Here is a 15,820-nt window from a genome sequence, read left to right as displayed (position 1 = left end):
GTGACTGCACCAGCAGAATAGTGAGTGCAGCTCTGGAGTATAATACAGGAGGTAACTCAGGATCAGTAATGTAATGTATGTACACAGTGATTGCACCAGCCAGCAGAAAAGTGAGTGCAGCTCTGGAGTATAATACAGGATGTAACTCAGGATCAGTAATGTATGTACACAGTGACCAGCAGAATAGTGAGTGCAGCTCTGGAGTATAATACAGGATGTAACTCAGGATCAGTAATGTAATGTATGTTGTCATGATCCCAATGGCAGGGGATCACTAAAGGACAAGCACAGATACAAACAAGCTCTAGGGCGATGGAACCTGAGCTGACCGCGACCCTGAACCTAACACACAAATAAAAGTAGCCGGGGAACGTGCCTACGATGATCCTAGACGTCTCGCTCCAGCCGAAGATCTAACTTCCCCTATTAGAAGAAACACAGACCTCTCTTGCCTCCAGAGAAATCCCCCACAGAAATAGCAGCCCCCCACATATAATGACGGTGAAATGAGAGGAAAGCACATACGCAGTATGAAAACAGTTTCAGCAAAATGAGGCCCGCTAAAGCTAGATAGCAGAGGATACAAAAGTGAACTGCGCGGTCAGCGAAAAACCCTTCAAAAAACCATCCTGAAATTACCTGAACTCATGTGCCAACTCATGGTACATGAGGAGCAATTTCAGCCCACTAGAGCAACCAGCAGCAAGAATCACATATCTGCAGGCTGGACTAAAAACCAAATTAAGCAAAACACCAAAACAGGAAAATCTAAACTTAGCTTGACCAGAAAGTTCTAGGAGCAGGGAGCAGAGGTAACAAGACACACTGGATACATTGATAACCGGCGAGGAAATGCCAGCAAAGCCAGGTTAAATAGGAAACTCCCATATGCTGATGGAACAGGTGGAACCCAGAAACCCAGGAAAGACAAGTCACCCAGTACCATCAGTAACCACCAGAGGGAGCCCAAAAACAGAACTCACAACAGTACCCCCCCCTTGAGGAGGGGTCACCGAACCCTCACGAGAACCACCAGGGCGACCAGGATGAGCCCTATGAAAAGCGCGAACCAAATCATCAGCATGAACATCCGAGGCAACCACCCAAGAATTATCCTCCTGACCATAACCCTTCCACTTGACCAAATACTGGAGTTTCCGTCTGGAAACACGAGAATCCAAGATCTTCTCCACAACATACTCCAATTCTCCCTCCACCAGCACTGGAGCAGGAGGCTCAAGAGAAGGAACAACAGGTACCTCATACTTCCGCAACAACGACCGATGAAACACATTATGAATAGCAAACGATGCCGGGAGATCCAAACGAAACGACACAGGGTTAAGAATTTCCAAGATCCTATAGGGACCGATGAACCGAGGCTTGAACTTAGGAGAAGAGACCTTCATAGGAACAAAACGAGAAGACAACCACACCAAGTCACCAACAAGAAGTCGAGGACCCACGCGGCGACGGCGATTAGCAAACTGCTGAGCCTTCTCCTGGGACAACTTCAAATTGTCCACCACATGACTCCAAATCCGATGCAACCTATCCACCACCATGTCCACTCCAGGACAATCAGAAGGTTCCACCTGACCAGAGGAAAAACGAGGATGAAACCCCGAATTACAAAAGAAAGGAGAAACCAAGGTAGCAGAACTAGCCCGATTATTAAGGGCAAACTCGGCCAGCGGCAAAAAGGTAACCCAGTCATCCTGATCAGCAGAAACAAAACACCTTAAATAAGTTTCCAAGGTCTGATTAGTTCGTTCAGTCTGGCCATTCGTCTGAGGATGGAAGGCAGACGAAAAGGACAAATCAATGCCCATCTTAGCACAGAACGTCCGCCAAAATCTAGACACAAACTGGGATCCCCTGTCAGAAACGATGTTCTCAGGAATCCCATGCAAACGAACCACATTCTGAAAAAACAGAGGGACCAACTCAGAGGAGGAAGGCAACTTAGGCAAGGGTACCAGATGAACCATTTTAGAAAAGCGATCACACACAACCCATATGACGGACATTTTTTGAGAGACAGGGAGATCCGAAATAAAGTCCATGGAAATGTGCGTCCAAGGCCTCTTCGGGATAGGCAAAGGTGACAACAATCCACTGGCCCGAGAACAGCAAGGCTTAGCCCGAGCACAAACCTCACAAGACTGCACAAAAGAACGCACATCCCTCGACAAGGAAGGCCACCAAAAAGACCTGGCCACCAAGTCTCTAGTACCAAATATTCCAGGATGACCTGCCAACGCAGAAGAATGGACCTCGGAGATGACTCTACTGGTCCAATTATCCGGAACAAACAGTCTCTCAGGCGGACAACGATCAGGTTTAGCCGCCTGAAACTCCTGCAAAGCACGTCGCAAGTCTGGGGAGACAGCAGACAAAATCACCCCATCCCTAAGGATACCAGAGGGCTCAGAATTTCCAAGGGAGTCAGGCACAAAACTCCTAGAAAGAGCATCCGCCTTCACATTCTTTGAACCCAGCAGGTATGAAACCACAAAATTGAAACGAGAGAAAAACAGTGACCAACGAGCCTGTCTAGGATTCAGACGCCTGGCAGACTCAAGGTAAATCAAATTTTTGTGATCAGTCAAGACCACCACACGATGTCTAGCACCCTCTAGCCAATGACGCCACTCCTCAAATGCCCACTTCATGGCCAAAAGTTCCCGATTACCAACATCATAATTCCGCTCAGCCGGCGAAAACTTTCTAGAAAAAAACGCGCATGGCTTCATCACTGAGCCATCGGAGCTTCTCTGTGACAAAACCGCCCCCGCTCCAATCTCGGAAGCATCAACCTCAACCTGAAAAGGGAGCGAAACATCTGGCTGACGCAACACAGGAGCAGAAGAAAACCGGCGCTTAAGTTCCTGAAAGGCCTCCACAGCCGCAGGAGACCAATTAGCAACATCAGCACCCTTCTTAGTCAAATCCGTCAAAGGCTTAACAACACTAGAAAAATTAGTTATAAAACGACGATAGAAATTAGCAAAGCCCAAGAACTTCTGTAGACTCTTAAGAGATGTAGGCTGCGTCCAGTCACAAATAGCCTGAACCTTGACGGGATCCATCTCAATAGTAGAAGGGGAAAAAATATACCCCAAGAAAGAAATCTTCTGGACTCCAAAGAGACACTTTGAGCCTTTTACAAACAAGAAATTGGCCCGCAGGACCTGAAACACCTTCCTGACCTGCTGAACATGAGACTCCCAGTCATCAGAAAAAAACAAAATATCATCCAAATACACAATCATAAATTTATCCAGATATTCACGGAAAATATCGTGCATAAAGGACTGGAAAACTGAAGGAGCATTAGAAAGTCCAAAAGGCATTACCAAATACTCAAAATGGCCCTCAGGCGTATTAAATGCCGTTTTCCACTCATCACCTTGCTTTATTCGTATAAGATTATACGCACCCCGAAGATCAATCTTAGTGAACCATTTAGCCCCCTTAATGCGAGCAAACAAATCAGTCAACAATGGCAAAGGATACTGATATTTTACGGTAATCTTATTCAAAAGACGATAATCTATACAAGGCCTCAAGGAACCATCTTTTTTGGCCACGAAAAAAAAACCTGCTCCCAAAGGGGACAAAGATGGACGGATATGTCCCTTTTCCAAGGACTCCTCAAAAACATCCCGATAGTCAGACAAAAACACAGGAATCTCAGAAGGAGTAGATGAAGCGATAGAAATCGGAGGTGCATCATCATGAACCCCCTGACAACCCCAGCTTAACACAGACATTGATTTCCAGTCAAGGACTGGATTATGAGTTTGTAACCATGGCAGACCAAGTACTAGAACATCATGCAAATTATACAGTACCAGGAAGCGAATCACCTCCTGATGAACGGGAGTCATACGCATGGTCACTTGTGTCCAGTACTGAGGTTTATTCATAGCCAAAGGTGTAGAGTCAATTCCCTTCAAAGGAATAGGAACTTCCAGAGGCTCCAGACTAAACCCACAGCGATTGGCAAATGACCAATCCATAAGACTCAGGGCAGCGCCTGAATCCACATAGGCATCGACGGAAATGGATGATAATGAACAAATCAGAGTCACAGACAGAATGAACTTAGACTGTAAAGTACTAATGGCAACAGACTTATCAACCTTTTTTGTGCGTTTAGAGCATGCTGATATAACGTGAGCTGAATCACCACAATAAAAGCACAACCCTTTTTTCCGCCTATACTTTTGCCGTTCACTTCTGGACTGAATTCTATCACATTGCATTATCTCAGGTGACGGTTCAGACGACACCGCCAAATGATGCACAGGTTTGCACTCCCGTAAACGCCGATCAATCTGAACAGCCATAGTCATAGACTCATTCAGACCAGCAGGCGCAGGGAACCCCACCATAACATCTTTAATGGCCTCAGAAAGGCCATCTCTAAACTTTGGAGCCAGAGCGCACTCATTCCACTGAGTAAGTACCGACCACTTCCGAAATTTTTGACAATAAATTTCTGCTTCATCTTGCCCCTGAGAGAGGGCCAACAAAGCTTTTTCAGCCTGAATCTCTTGGTTAGGTTCCTCATAGAGCAAACCCAATGCCAGAAAAAACGCATCCGCATTAAGCAACGCAGGGTCCCCTGGTGCCAATGCAAATGCCCAATCCTGAGGGTCACCCCGCAGGAAAGATATAATTATCTTGACTTGCTGAGCAGGGTCTCCAGAGGAGCGAGATTTCAAAGAAAGAAACAACTTGCAATTGTTCCTAAAATTCAGAAAACGAGATCTATCTCCAGAAAAAAACTCTGGGACAGGAATTCTAGGTTCAGACATAGGAGCATGTACAACAAAATCCTGTATATTTTGAACCTTAGTGGCAAGATTATTCAGGCTGGAAGCCAAACTCTGGACGTCCATGATAAACAGCTGGGATCAGAGCCATTCAAAGATTAAGAGGAGGAGGAAGTAGCCAGGCTGCAATAAGGCTAGGCAGCAAACTCTGAGGGAAAGAGAAAGAGAAAAAAAAAAAAAACTTCCTCAGACTACTTATCCTCCTACTTCAGCCAGTACAATTAACACTTTGTGGGCCGGTTATACTGTCATGATCCCAATGGCAGGGGATCACTAAAGGACAAGCACAGATACAAACAAGCTCTAGGGCGATGGAACCTGAGCTGACCGCGACCCTGAACCTAACACACAAATAAAAGTAGCCGGGGAACGTGCCTACGATGATCCTAGACGTCTCGCTCCAGCCGAAGATCTAACTTCCCCTATTAGAAGAAACACAGACCTCTCTTGCCTCCAGAGAAATCCCCCACAGAAATAGCAGCCCCCCACATATAATGACGGTGAAATGAGAGGAAAGCACATACGCAGTATGAAAACAGTTTCAGCAAAATGAGGCCCGCTAAAGCTAGATAGCAGAGGATACAAAAGTGAACTGCGCGGTCAGCGAAAAACCCTTCAAAAAACCATCCTGAAATTACCTGAACTCATGTGCCAACTCATGGTACATGAGGAGCAATTTCAGCCCACTAGAGCAACCAGCAGCAAGAATCACATATCTGCAGGCTGGACTAAAAACCAAATTAAGCAAAACACCAAAACAGGAAAATCTAAACTTAGCTTGACCAGAAGGTTCTAGGAGCAGGGAGCAGAGGTAACAAGACACACTGGATACATTGATAACCGGCGAGGAAATGCCAGCAAAGCCAGGTTAAATAGGAAACTCCCATATGCTGATGGAACAGGTGGAACCCAGAAACCCAGGAAAGACAAGTCACCCAGTACCATCAGTAACCACCAGAGGGAGCCCAAAAACAGAACTCACAACAGTATGTACACAGTGACTGCACCAGCAGAATAGTGAGTGCAGCTCTGGAGTATAATACAGGATGTAACTCAGGATCAGTAATGTATGTACACAGTGATTGCACCAGCCAGCAGAATAGTGAGTGCAGCTCTGGGGTATAATACAGGATGTAACTCAGGATCAGTAATGTAATGTATGTACACAGTGATTGCACCAGCCAGCAGAATAGTGAATGCAGCTCTGGGGTATAATACAGGGTGTAACTCAGGATCAGTAATGTAATGTATGTACACAGTGACTGCACCAGCAGAATAGTGAGTGCAGCTCTGGAGTATAATACAGGAGGTAACTCAGGATCAGTAATGTATGTACACAGTGACTGCACCAGCAGAATAGTGAGTGCAGCTCTGGAGTATAATACAGGATGTAACTCAGGATCAGTAATGTAATGTATGTACACAGTGACTGCACCAGCAGAATAGTGAGTGCAGCTCTGGAGTATAATACAGGATGTAACTCAGGATCAGTAATGTATGTACACAGTGATTGCACCAGCCAGCAGAATAGTGAGTGCAGCTCTGGGGTATAATACAGGATGTAACTCAGGATCAGTAATGTAATGTATGTACACAGTGATTGCACCAGCCAGCAGAATAGTGAGTGCAGCTCTGGGGTATAATACAGGGTGTAACTCAGGATCAGTAATGTAATGTATGTACACAGTGACTGCACCAGCAGAATAGTGAGTGCAGCTCTGGAGTATAATACAGGAGGTAACTCAGGATCAGTAATGTATGTACACAGTGACTGCACCAGCAGAATAGTGAGTGCAGCTCTGGAGTATAATACAGGATGTAACTCAGGATCAGTAATGTAATGTATGTACACAGTGACTGCACCAGCAGAATAGTGAGTGCAGCTCTGGAGTATAATACAGGATGTAACTCAGGATCAGTAATGTAATGTATGTACACAGTGAATCGTGAGTGCAGCTCTGGAGTATAATACAGGATGTAACTCAGGATCAGTAATGTAATGTATGTACACAGTGAATAGTGAGTGCAGCTCTGGGGTATAATACAGGATGTAACTCAGGATCAGTAATGTAATGTATGTACACAGTGAATAGTGAGTGCAGCTCTGGAGTATAGTACATGTCCTCATGGACTTCTGTATGGACGCTCTATGTCTCTAGTGCACTCACCTTCTTGAAAAAGTTGTTTGGCATAAGACGGTTCCGTACCCTGAGCTTGAAAGAAAGCATAGATACATTTTCGGACCAGGTCTTCCCAGCCTGTGCTGCCTGAAGCTCTCAGTGTACTAGTATCAATGGAGATGATTTTTCCTAAACACGAAAAAAAATAAAAATAAACCACTGATGCCGTAGCTGGACTCGGCCTCCAGTCATTGTCTGCCATAATTACACACAATCGCATTTATAGTTGGGATTCGGCCACCGCAGCCTCTCGGAGCAGAGATTTCTGGATAAGGGGAGAAGCTTTACGAGCCGCTGTTTACACAACCTCTCGGCCCTCTGTCACCGCGCCAATGAAAATAAGTGAAGAATGAAAGGTCTCTCATCCGTGTTTGCAGACAGATCTGAGTTATCAATTTGTCATTTGTCAGCTGCGGTCTAAGGAGGTGCGAAGATTGAGCACAACATTAGAGCAAGGCAGACGTGCTGATCCCAAGAGCTAACAATCGAAATGTATCAATGTATCCTTTACTGAATTGATACAATGTAACCAGGATGCAATGAGAGGACTTAAAGGGGAATAACATCGCAATATATCTTCCTATAGCAGTATGGTGTGCCTCCGAGAGCCCCGAGGTGCAAACACTGCAGTTACATTCTGTATATGGCTTGTGATCGAGACAAGGAGGCCGTAGTGAGGGGCAGAGGCTCCCAGCACCAGGAAACATTCTCCCGATTCTAAATATCTCTAAAAATCGAAGATGAATGTAAATCTTTATTTCTGCCACCACTGGGGGGAGCTCAATTTTAGAGGTATAAATCTGTATGTAGTGAGATCTCCCTAGTGGTGGCTGTATAAATCTTTATGTAGTGAGCTCCCCCTAGTGGTGGCTGTATAAATCTATATGTAGTGAGATCTCCCTAGTGGTGGCTGTATAAATCTGTATGTAGTGAGCTCCCTCTAGTGGTGACTGTATAAATCTGTATGTAGTGAGCTCCCTCTAGTGCTGACTGTATAAATCTGTATGTAGTGAGCTCCCTCTAGTGCTGACTGTATAAATCTGTATGTAGTGAGCTCCCTCTAGTGGTGGCTGTATAAATCTGTATATAGTAAGCTCCCTCTAGTGGTGACTGTATAAATCTGTATGTAGTGAGCTCCCTCTAGTGGTGGCTGTATAAATCTGTATGTAGTGAGCTCCCTCTAGTGGTGGCTGTATAAATCTGTATGTAGTGAGCTCCCTCTAGTGGTGGCTGTATAAATCTGTATGTAGTGTGCTCCCTCTAGTGGTGGCTGTATAAATCTATATGTAGTGATCTCCCTCTAGTAGTGGCTGTATAAATCTTTATGTAGTGAGCTCCGCCTAGTGGTGACTGTATAAATCTGTATGTAGTGAGCTCCCCCTAGTGGTGGCTGTATAAATCTATATGTAGTGAGATCTCCCTAGTGGTGGCTGTATAAATCTGTATGTAGTGAGCTCCCTCTAGTGCTGACTGTATAAATCTGTGTGTAGTGAGCTCCCTCTAGTGGTGGCTGTATAAATCTGTATATAGTAAGCTCCCTCTAGTGGTGACTGTATAAATCTGTATGTAGTGAGCTCCCTCTAGTGGTGGCTGTATAAATCTGTATGTAGTGAGCTCCCTCTAGTGGTGGCTGTATAAATCTGTATGTAGTGAGCTCCCTCTAGTGGTGGCTGTATAAATCTGTATGTAGTGTGCTCCCTCTAGTGGTGGCTGTATAAATCTGTATGCAGTGTGCTCCCTCTAGTGGTGGTTGTATAAATCTGTATGTAGTGAGCTCCCTCTAGAGGTGGCTGTATAAATCTGTATGTAGTGAGCTCCCTCTAGTGGTGGTTGTATAAATCTGTATGTAGTGAGCTCCCTCTAGTGGTGACTGTATAAATCTGTATGTAGTGAGCTCCCTCTAGTGGTGGCTGTATAAATCTGTATGTAGTGAGCTCCCTCTAGTGGTGGCTGTATAAATCTGTATGTAGTGAGCTCCCTCTAGTGGTGGCTGTATAAATCTGTATGTAGTGAGCTCCCCCTAGTGGTGGCTGTAGGTGGACAGATTTTCATTATTGAACTCTGTGTGTAGGGAGGCAGGTGATTTGTACAGTGGGGCAAAAAAGTATTTAGTCAGTCAGCAATAGTGCAAGTTCCACCACTTAAAAAGATGAGAGGCGTCTGTAATTTACATCATAGGTAGACCTCAACTATGGGAGACAAACTGAGAAAAAAAAATCCAGAAAATCACATTCTCTGTTTTTTTAACATTTTATTTGCATATTATGGTGGAAAATAAGTATTTGGTCAGAAACAAAATTTCATCTCAATACTTTGTAATATATCCTTTGTTGGCAATGACAGAGGTCAAACGTTTTCTGTAAGTCTTCACAAGGTTGCCACACACTGTTGTTGGTATGTTGGCCCATTCCTCCATGCAGATCTCCTCTAGAGCAGTGATGTTTTTGGCTTTTCGCTTGGCAACACGGACTTTCAACTCCCTCCAAAGGTTTTCTATAGGGTTGAGATCTGGAGACTGGCTAGGCCACTCCAGGACCTTGAAATGCTTCTTACGAAGCCACTCCTTCGTTGCCCTGGCGGTGTGCTTTGGATCATTGTCCTGTTGAAAGACCCAGCCACGTTTCATCTTCAATGCCCTTGCTGATGGAAGGAGGTTTTCACTCAAAATCTCACGATACATGGCCCCATTCATTCTTTCATGTACCCGGATCAGTCATCCTGGCCCCTTTGCAGAGAAACAGCCCCAAAGCATGATGTTTCCACCACCATGCTTTACAGTAGGTATGGTGTTTGATGGATGCAACTCCGTATTCTTTTTCCTCCAAACACGACAAGTTGTGTTTCTACCAAACAGTTCCAGTTTGGTTTCATCAGACCATAGGACATTCTCCCAAAACTCCTCTGGATCATCCAAATGCTCTCTAGCAAACTTCAGACGGGCCCGGACATGTACTGGCTTAAGCAGTGGGACACGTCTGGCACTGCAGGATCTGAGTCCATGGTGGCGTAGTGTGCTACTTATGGTAGGCCTTGTTACATTGGTCCCAGCTCTCTGCAGTTCATTCACTAGGTCCCCCCGCGTGGTTCTGGGATTTTTGCTCATATTTTGCGTGGAGCCCCAGATTGAGGGAGATTATCAGTGGTCTTGTATGTCTTCCATTTTCTAATTATTGCTCCCACTGTTGATTTCCTCACTCCAAGCTGGTTGGCTATTGCAGATTCAGTCTTCCCAGCCTGGTGCAGGGCTACAATTTTGTTTCTGGTGTCCTTTGACAGCTCTTTGGTCTTCACCATAGTGGAGTTTGGAGTCAGACTGTGTGAGGGTGTGCACAGGTGTCTTTTTATACTGATAACAAGTTTAAACAGGAGCCATTACTACAGGTAATGAGTGGAGGAAAGAGGAGACTCTTAAAGAAGAAGTTACAGGTCTGTGAGAGCCAGAAATCTTGATTGTTTGTTTCTGACCAAATACTTATTTTCCACCATAATATGCAAAAAAAGGATAAAAAAACAGACAATGTGATTTTCTGGATTTTTTTTCTCAGTTTGTCTCCCATAGTTGAGGTCTACCTATGATGTAAATTACAGACGCCTCTCATCTTTTTAAGTGGTGGAACTTGCACTATTGCTGACTGACTAAATACTTTTTTGCCCCACTGTAGTTCTGTATCAGAATGATAGTGTCCTGGACAATCTAGTGTACTGGGCCGATTTCGGTTACATTTTGGGGGTTATTTGTGGTTTGTAGAGTCCTGGATTATCGGTGTATTGGGTAGGAGGGGATGTATTTTGTTGTTTTCTGCCTGGACCCCCATGTCTGCATTTGGCCCTGAGTATGGCTATACATGTGATTCTTGGGAACCCTGGAGGGAATGTTGCACCGGGGGCCATGCTTCCTCTATATATCGGGGGCCAGGACATCGCAGATCCATGGGGTCACACCGCCCCATTCATTCTAACAGACGCGGATTACCGGCGCCCCTAGTGGTGACATAGATTATGGCTCACTATTACAACAAAGCCCCTCTCAGGCAGCGGGATAATGATTGTATTCAGCGTGAAGCTGCGGACAACACATACATTGTACATAGGAACCTTAATGTCTCGTAACACAGTGATAAATAACGCCGAGATCCAAGTGCCTTTGTCCGCAGGAATCGCACTGACCAGCTGACATATTCCGTGCCTGCAACAATGGGGGCCATTATGGCTAAATACTAGGTGGGTTCATGGGGCCAAGTGCTGGTGTTAGCAAGTCCCCCCGGACCTGAGAGATTGACAGATACGGGGGCTAGACAGCGCCTGCATGGGACGCCCCCATTATAATTAGTCAGACCCCCTCCAATGAGCTCATATACAGAGTGTACAGTGGCTCCCCCTAGTGGTGGCTGGCAGAATATTCTTACTTATAACAGATCTGCAATTCCTGACCCGCCTGGTCCCGGTGGGATTCCTGCTTTGAAGTGGATTCCTTGGCACGGCCACTGTACAATGTCAGAAATCGGACCCCCACCATCCAAGAACACTAACTCTTTGGAGGGTGGCAGCTTATTTGGCTTGGAGCCAGAGGACAGCACCACGGTTAGTGTCCCGGTGGGCATCCAGGAGGGCCGCCTGCAGCGGGTAGAACGCCTCGCCCTCCCGCCCGCTCACCTGTAGCATCTTGCTTCGTCATGAAGGACTCTAGCGAGGTGATGGGTGCGGGCCGAGGTAATCTCCGAGCTATGCAGATCAGACAGGACTGGAAATCTGGAACCAGAGAAGGAGACTGGTCAGAGGCCCAAAGCCATCCCCGGAAAAACACGGCCGACAGCTGAAAAGACGGACGAGGGGCAAGAAAGCGGCCGCCATGATTATCACCAAGAGTCACAATGAGATCCGATTACAGCGATATTAACAGGAACCTTTACAGAGAGCAACTCTGTACGGAGCTTACAAAGTGTCCAGAGGAAACAAACATATCAGATAGAAATGTGTCACATAAATAATATATAATATATAGATATATCAGATAGATGGATAGAAATGTGTCAGATATATAATATATAGATCAGATAGATGGGCATAAATGTGTGTGTAGTGGAAGAGGATGGTGTAGTGGAGGAGGATGGCGTAGTGGAGGAAAGGATAGTGGAGGAGGATGGGACAGTGGAGGATGGTGTAGTGGAGGAGGATGGGACAGTGGAGGAGGATGGTGTAGTGGAGGAGGATGGTGTAGTGGAGGAAAGGATAGTGGAGGAGGATGGGACAGTGGAGGATGGTGTAGTGGAAGAGGATGGCGTAGTGGAGGAAAGGATAGTGGAGGAGGATGGTGTAGTGGAGGAAAGGATAGTGGAGGAGGATGGGACAGTGGAGGATGGTGTAGTGGAGGAGGATGGTGTAGTGGAGGAGGATGGTGTAGTGGAGGAGGATGGTGTAGTGGAGGAGGACAGTGTAGTGGAGGAGGATGGTGTAGTGGAGGAGGATGGTGTAGTGGAAGAGGATGGTGTAGTGGAAGAGGATGGTGTAGTGGAGGAGGATGGTGTAGTGGAGGATGGTGTAGTGGAGGAGGATGGTGTAGTGGAGGAGGATGGCGTAGTGGAGGAGGATGGGACAGTGGAGGATGGTGTAGTGGAGGAGGATGGTGTAGTGGAGGAGGATGGCGTAGTGGAGGAGGATGGCGTAGTGGAGGAGGATGGCGTAGTGGAGGAGGATGGTGTAGTGGAGGAGGACGGTGTAGGGGAGGAGGATGGTGTAGCGGAGGAGGATGGCGTAGTGGAGGAGGATGGCGTAGTGGAGGAGGACGGTGTAGGGGAGGAGGATGGCGTAGCGGAGGAGGATGGCGTAGTGGAGGAGGATGGCGTAGTGGAGGAGGACGGTGTAGTGGAGGAGGATGGTGTAGTGGAGGATGGTGTAGTGGAGGAGGATGGTGTAGTGGAGGAGGACGGTGTAGTGGAGGAGGACGGTGTAGTGGAGGAGGATGGTGTAGTGGAAGAGGATGGTGTAGTGGAGAAGGATAGTGTAGTGGAAGAGGATGGTGTAGTGGAGGAGGATGATGTAGTGGAGGAGGACGGTGTAGGGGAGGAGGATGGTGTAGTGGAGGAGGACGGTGTAGTGGAGGAGGATGGTGTAGTGGAGGAGGATGGTGTAGTGGAAGAGGATGGTGTAGTGGAGGAGGACGGTGTAGTGGAGGATGGCGTAGTGGAGGAGGATGGTGTAGTGGAGGAGGATGGGACAGTGGAGGATGGTGTAGTGGAGGAGGATGGTGTAGTGGAGGAGGATGGCGTAGTGGAGGAGGATGGTGTAGTGGAGGAGGACGGTGTAGGGGAGGAGGATGGTGTAGTGGAGGAGGATGGGACAGTGGAGGATGGTGTAGTGGAGGAGGATGGTGTAGTGGAGGAGGATGGCGTAGTGGAGGAGGATGGCGTAGTGGAGGAGGATGGCGTAGTGGAGGAGGATGGCGTAGTGGAGGAGGATGGCGTAGTGGAGGAGGATGGTGTAGTGGAGGAGGATGGCGTAGTGGAGGAGGATGGCGTAGTGGAGGAGGACGGTGTAGGGGAGGAGGATGGTGTAGTGGAGGAGGATGGCGTAGCGGAGGAGGATGGCGTAGCGGAGGAGGATGGCGTAGCGGAGGAGGATGGCGTAGTGGAGGAGGATGGCGTAGTGGAGGAGGACGGTGTAGGGGAGGAGGATGGTGTAGTGGAGGAGGATGGTGTAGTGGAGGAGGATGGTGTAGTGGAGGAGGACGGTGTAGGGGAGGGGGATGGTGTAGTGGAGGAGGACGGTGTAGTGGAGGAGGACGGTGTAGTGGAGGAGGATGGTGTAGTGGAAGAGGATGGTGTAGTGGAGGAGGATGGTGTAGTGGAGGAGGATGGTGTAGTGGAAGAGGATGGTGTAGTGGAGGAGCATGGTGTAGTGGAGGATGGTGTAGTGGAGGAGGATGGTGTAGTGGAGGAGGATGGTGTAGTGGAGAAGGATAGTGTAGTGGAAGAGGATGGTGTAGTAGAGGAGGATGGTGTAGTGGAGGAGGATGGTGTAGTGGAGGAGGACGGTGTAGTGGAGGAGGATGGTGTAGTGGAGGAGGATGGTGTAGTGGAAGAGGATGGTGTAGTGGAGGATGGTGTAGTGGAGGATGGTGTAGTGGAGGAGGATGGTGTAGTGGAGAAGGATAGTGTAGTGGAAGAGGATAGTGTAGTGGAAGAGGATGGTGTAGTGGAGGAGGATGGTGTAGTGGAGGAGGATGGTGTAGTGGAAGAGGATGGTGTAGTGGAGGAGGATGGTGTAGTGGAAGAGGATGGTGTAGTGGAGGAGGATGGTGTAGTGGAGGAGGATGGTGTAGTGGAGGAGGATGGTGTAGTGGAGGAGGATGGTGTAGTGGAAGAGGATGGTGTAGTGGAGGAGGATGGCGTAGCGGAGGAGGATGGTGTAGCGGAGGAGGATGGTGTAGTGGAGGAGGACGGTGTAGTGGAGGAGGATGGTGTAGTGGAGGAGGATGGTGTAGTGGAAGAGGATGGTGTAGTGGAGGAGGATGGTGTAGTGGAGAAGGATAGTGTAGTGGAAGAGGATGGTGTAGTGGAGGAGGATGGTGTAGTGGAGGAGGATGGTGTAGTGGAGGAGGATGGTGTAGTGGAGGAGGACGGTGTAGTGGAGGAGGATGGTGTAGTGGAGGAGGATGGCGTAGTGGAGGAGGATGGTGTAGTGGAGGAGGACGGTGTAGGGGAGGAGGATGGTGTAGTGGAGGAGGATGGGGTAGCGGAGGAGGATGGCGTAGCGGAGGAGGATGGTGTAGTGGAGGAGGATGGTGTAGTGGAAGAGGATGGTGTAGTGGAGGAGGATGGTGTAGTGGAGGATGGTGTAGTGGAGGAGGATGGTGTAGTGGAGAAGGATAGTGTAGTGCAAGAGGATGGTGTAGTGGAGGAGGATGGTGTAGTGGAGGAGGATGGTGTAGTGGAGGAGGATGGTGTAGGGGAGGAGGATGGTGTAGCGGAGGAGGATGGTGTAGCGGAGGAGGATGGTGTAGCGGAGGAGGATGGTGTAGTGGAGGAGGATGGTGTAGTGGAGGAGGATGGTGTAGCGGAGGAGGATGGTGTAGTGGAGGAGGACGGTGTAGCGGAGGAGGATGGTGTAGTGGAGGAGGACGGTGTAGCGGAGGAGGATGGTGTAGCGGAGGAGGATGGGACAGTGGAGGAGGATGGTGTAGTGGAGGAGGATGGTGTAGTGGAGGAGGATGGTGTAGTGGAGGAGGATGGTGTAGTGGAGGATGGTGTAGTGGAGGATGGTGTGGAGGAGGATGGGACAGTGGAGGATGGTGTAGTGGAGGAGGATGGTGTAGTGGAGGAGGATGGTGTAGTGGAGGAGGATGGTGTAGTGGAGGAGGATGGTGTAGTGGAGGAGGATGGTGTAGGGAAGGAGGATGGTGTAGCGGAGGAGGATGGTGTAGTGGAGGAGGATAGTGTAGTGGAGGAGGATGGGACAGTGGAGGAGGATGGTGTAGCGGAGGAGGATGGTGTAGTGGAGGAGGACGGTGTAGCGGAGGAGGATGGTGTAGTGGAGGAGGACGGTGTAGCGGAGGAGGATGGTGTAGTGGAGGAGGATGGGACAGTGGAGGAGGATGGTGTAGTGGAGGAGGATGGTGTAGTGGAGGAGGATGGTGTAGTGGAGGAGGATGGTGTAGTGGAGGAGGATGGTGTAGTGGAGGAGGATGGTGTAGTGGAGGATGGTGTGGAGGAGGATGGGACAGTGGAGGATGGTGTAGTGGAGGAGGATGGTGTAGTGGAGGAGGATGGTGTAGTGGAGGAGGATGGTGTAGTGGAGGAG

The 15,820-nt window shown here is 48.1% G+C and overlaps 1 protein-coding gene across 7 annotated transcripts in view; it reads right to left on the bottom strand.

Moving 5' to 3' along the window:
• Window positions 1-15,820, bottom strand: part of NCOA1 (nuclear receptor coactivator 1) — a 391,964-nt gene that overhangs the window by 87,510 nt on the left and 288,634 nt on the right. For all 7 annotated transcript variants that reach the window (XM_069728421.1, XM_069728418.1, XM_069728417.1 and 4 more), the window contains exons 7-8: window positions 11,678-11,773; window positions 7,013-7,153 (exon numbers count right to left, since the gene is read on the bottom strand). In XM_069728421.1, coding sequence (XP_069584522.1) covers window positions 7,013-7,153; window positions 11,678-11,773 — 237 coding nt within the window. The remainder of the gene's footprint in view (window positions 1-7,012; window positions 7,154-11,677; window positions 11,774-15,820) is intronic.

Source organism: Ranitomeya imitator, chromosome 5, assembly GCF_032444005.1.
Source record: "Ranitomeya imitator isolate aRanImi1 chromosome 5, aRanImi1.pri, whole genome shotgun sequence".
Lineage (NCBI taxonomy): Eukaryota > Metazoa > Chordata > Amphibia > Anura > Dendrobatidae > Ranitomeya > Ranitomeya imitator.
The sequence above is the reverse complement of the archived record's forward strand: the minus strand, read 5'-3'. Positions and strand labels throughout refer to the sequence as shown.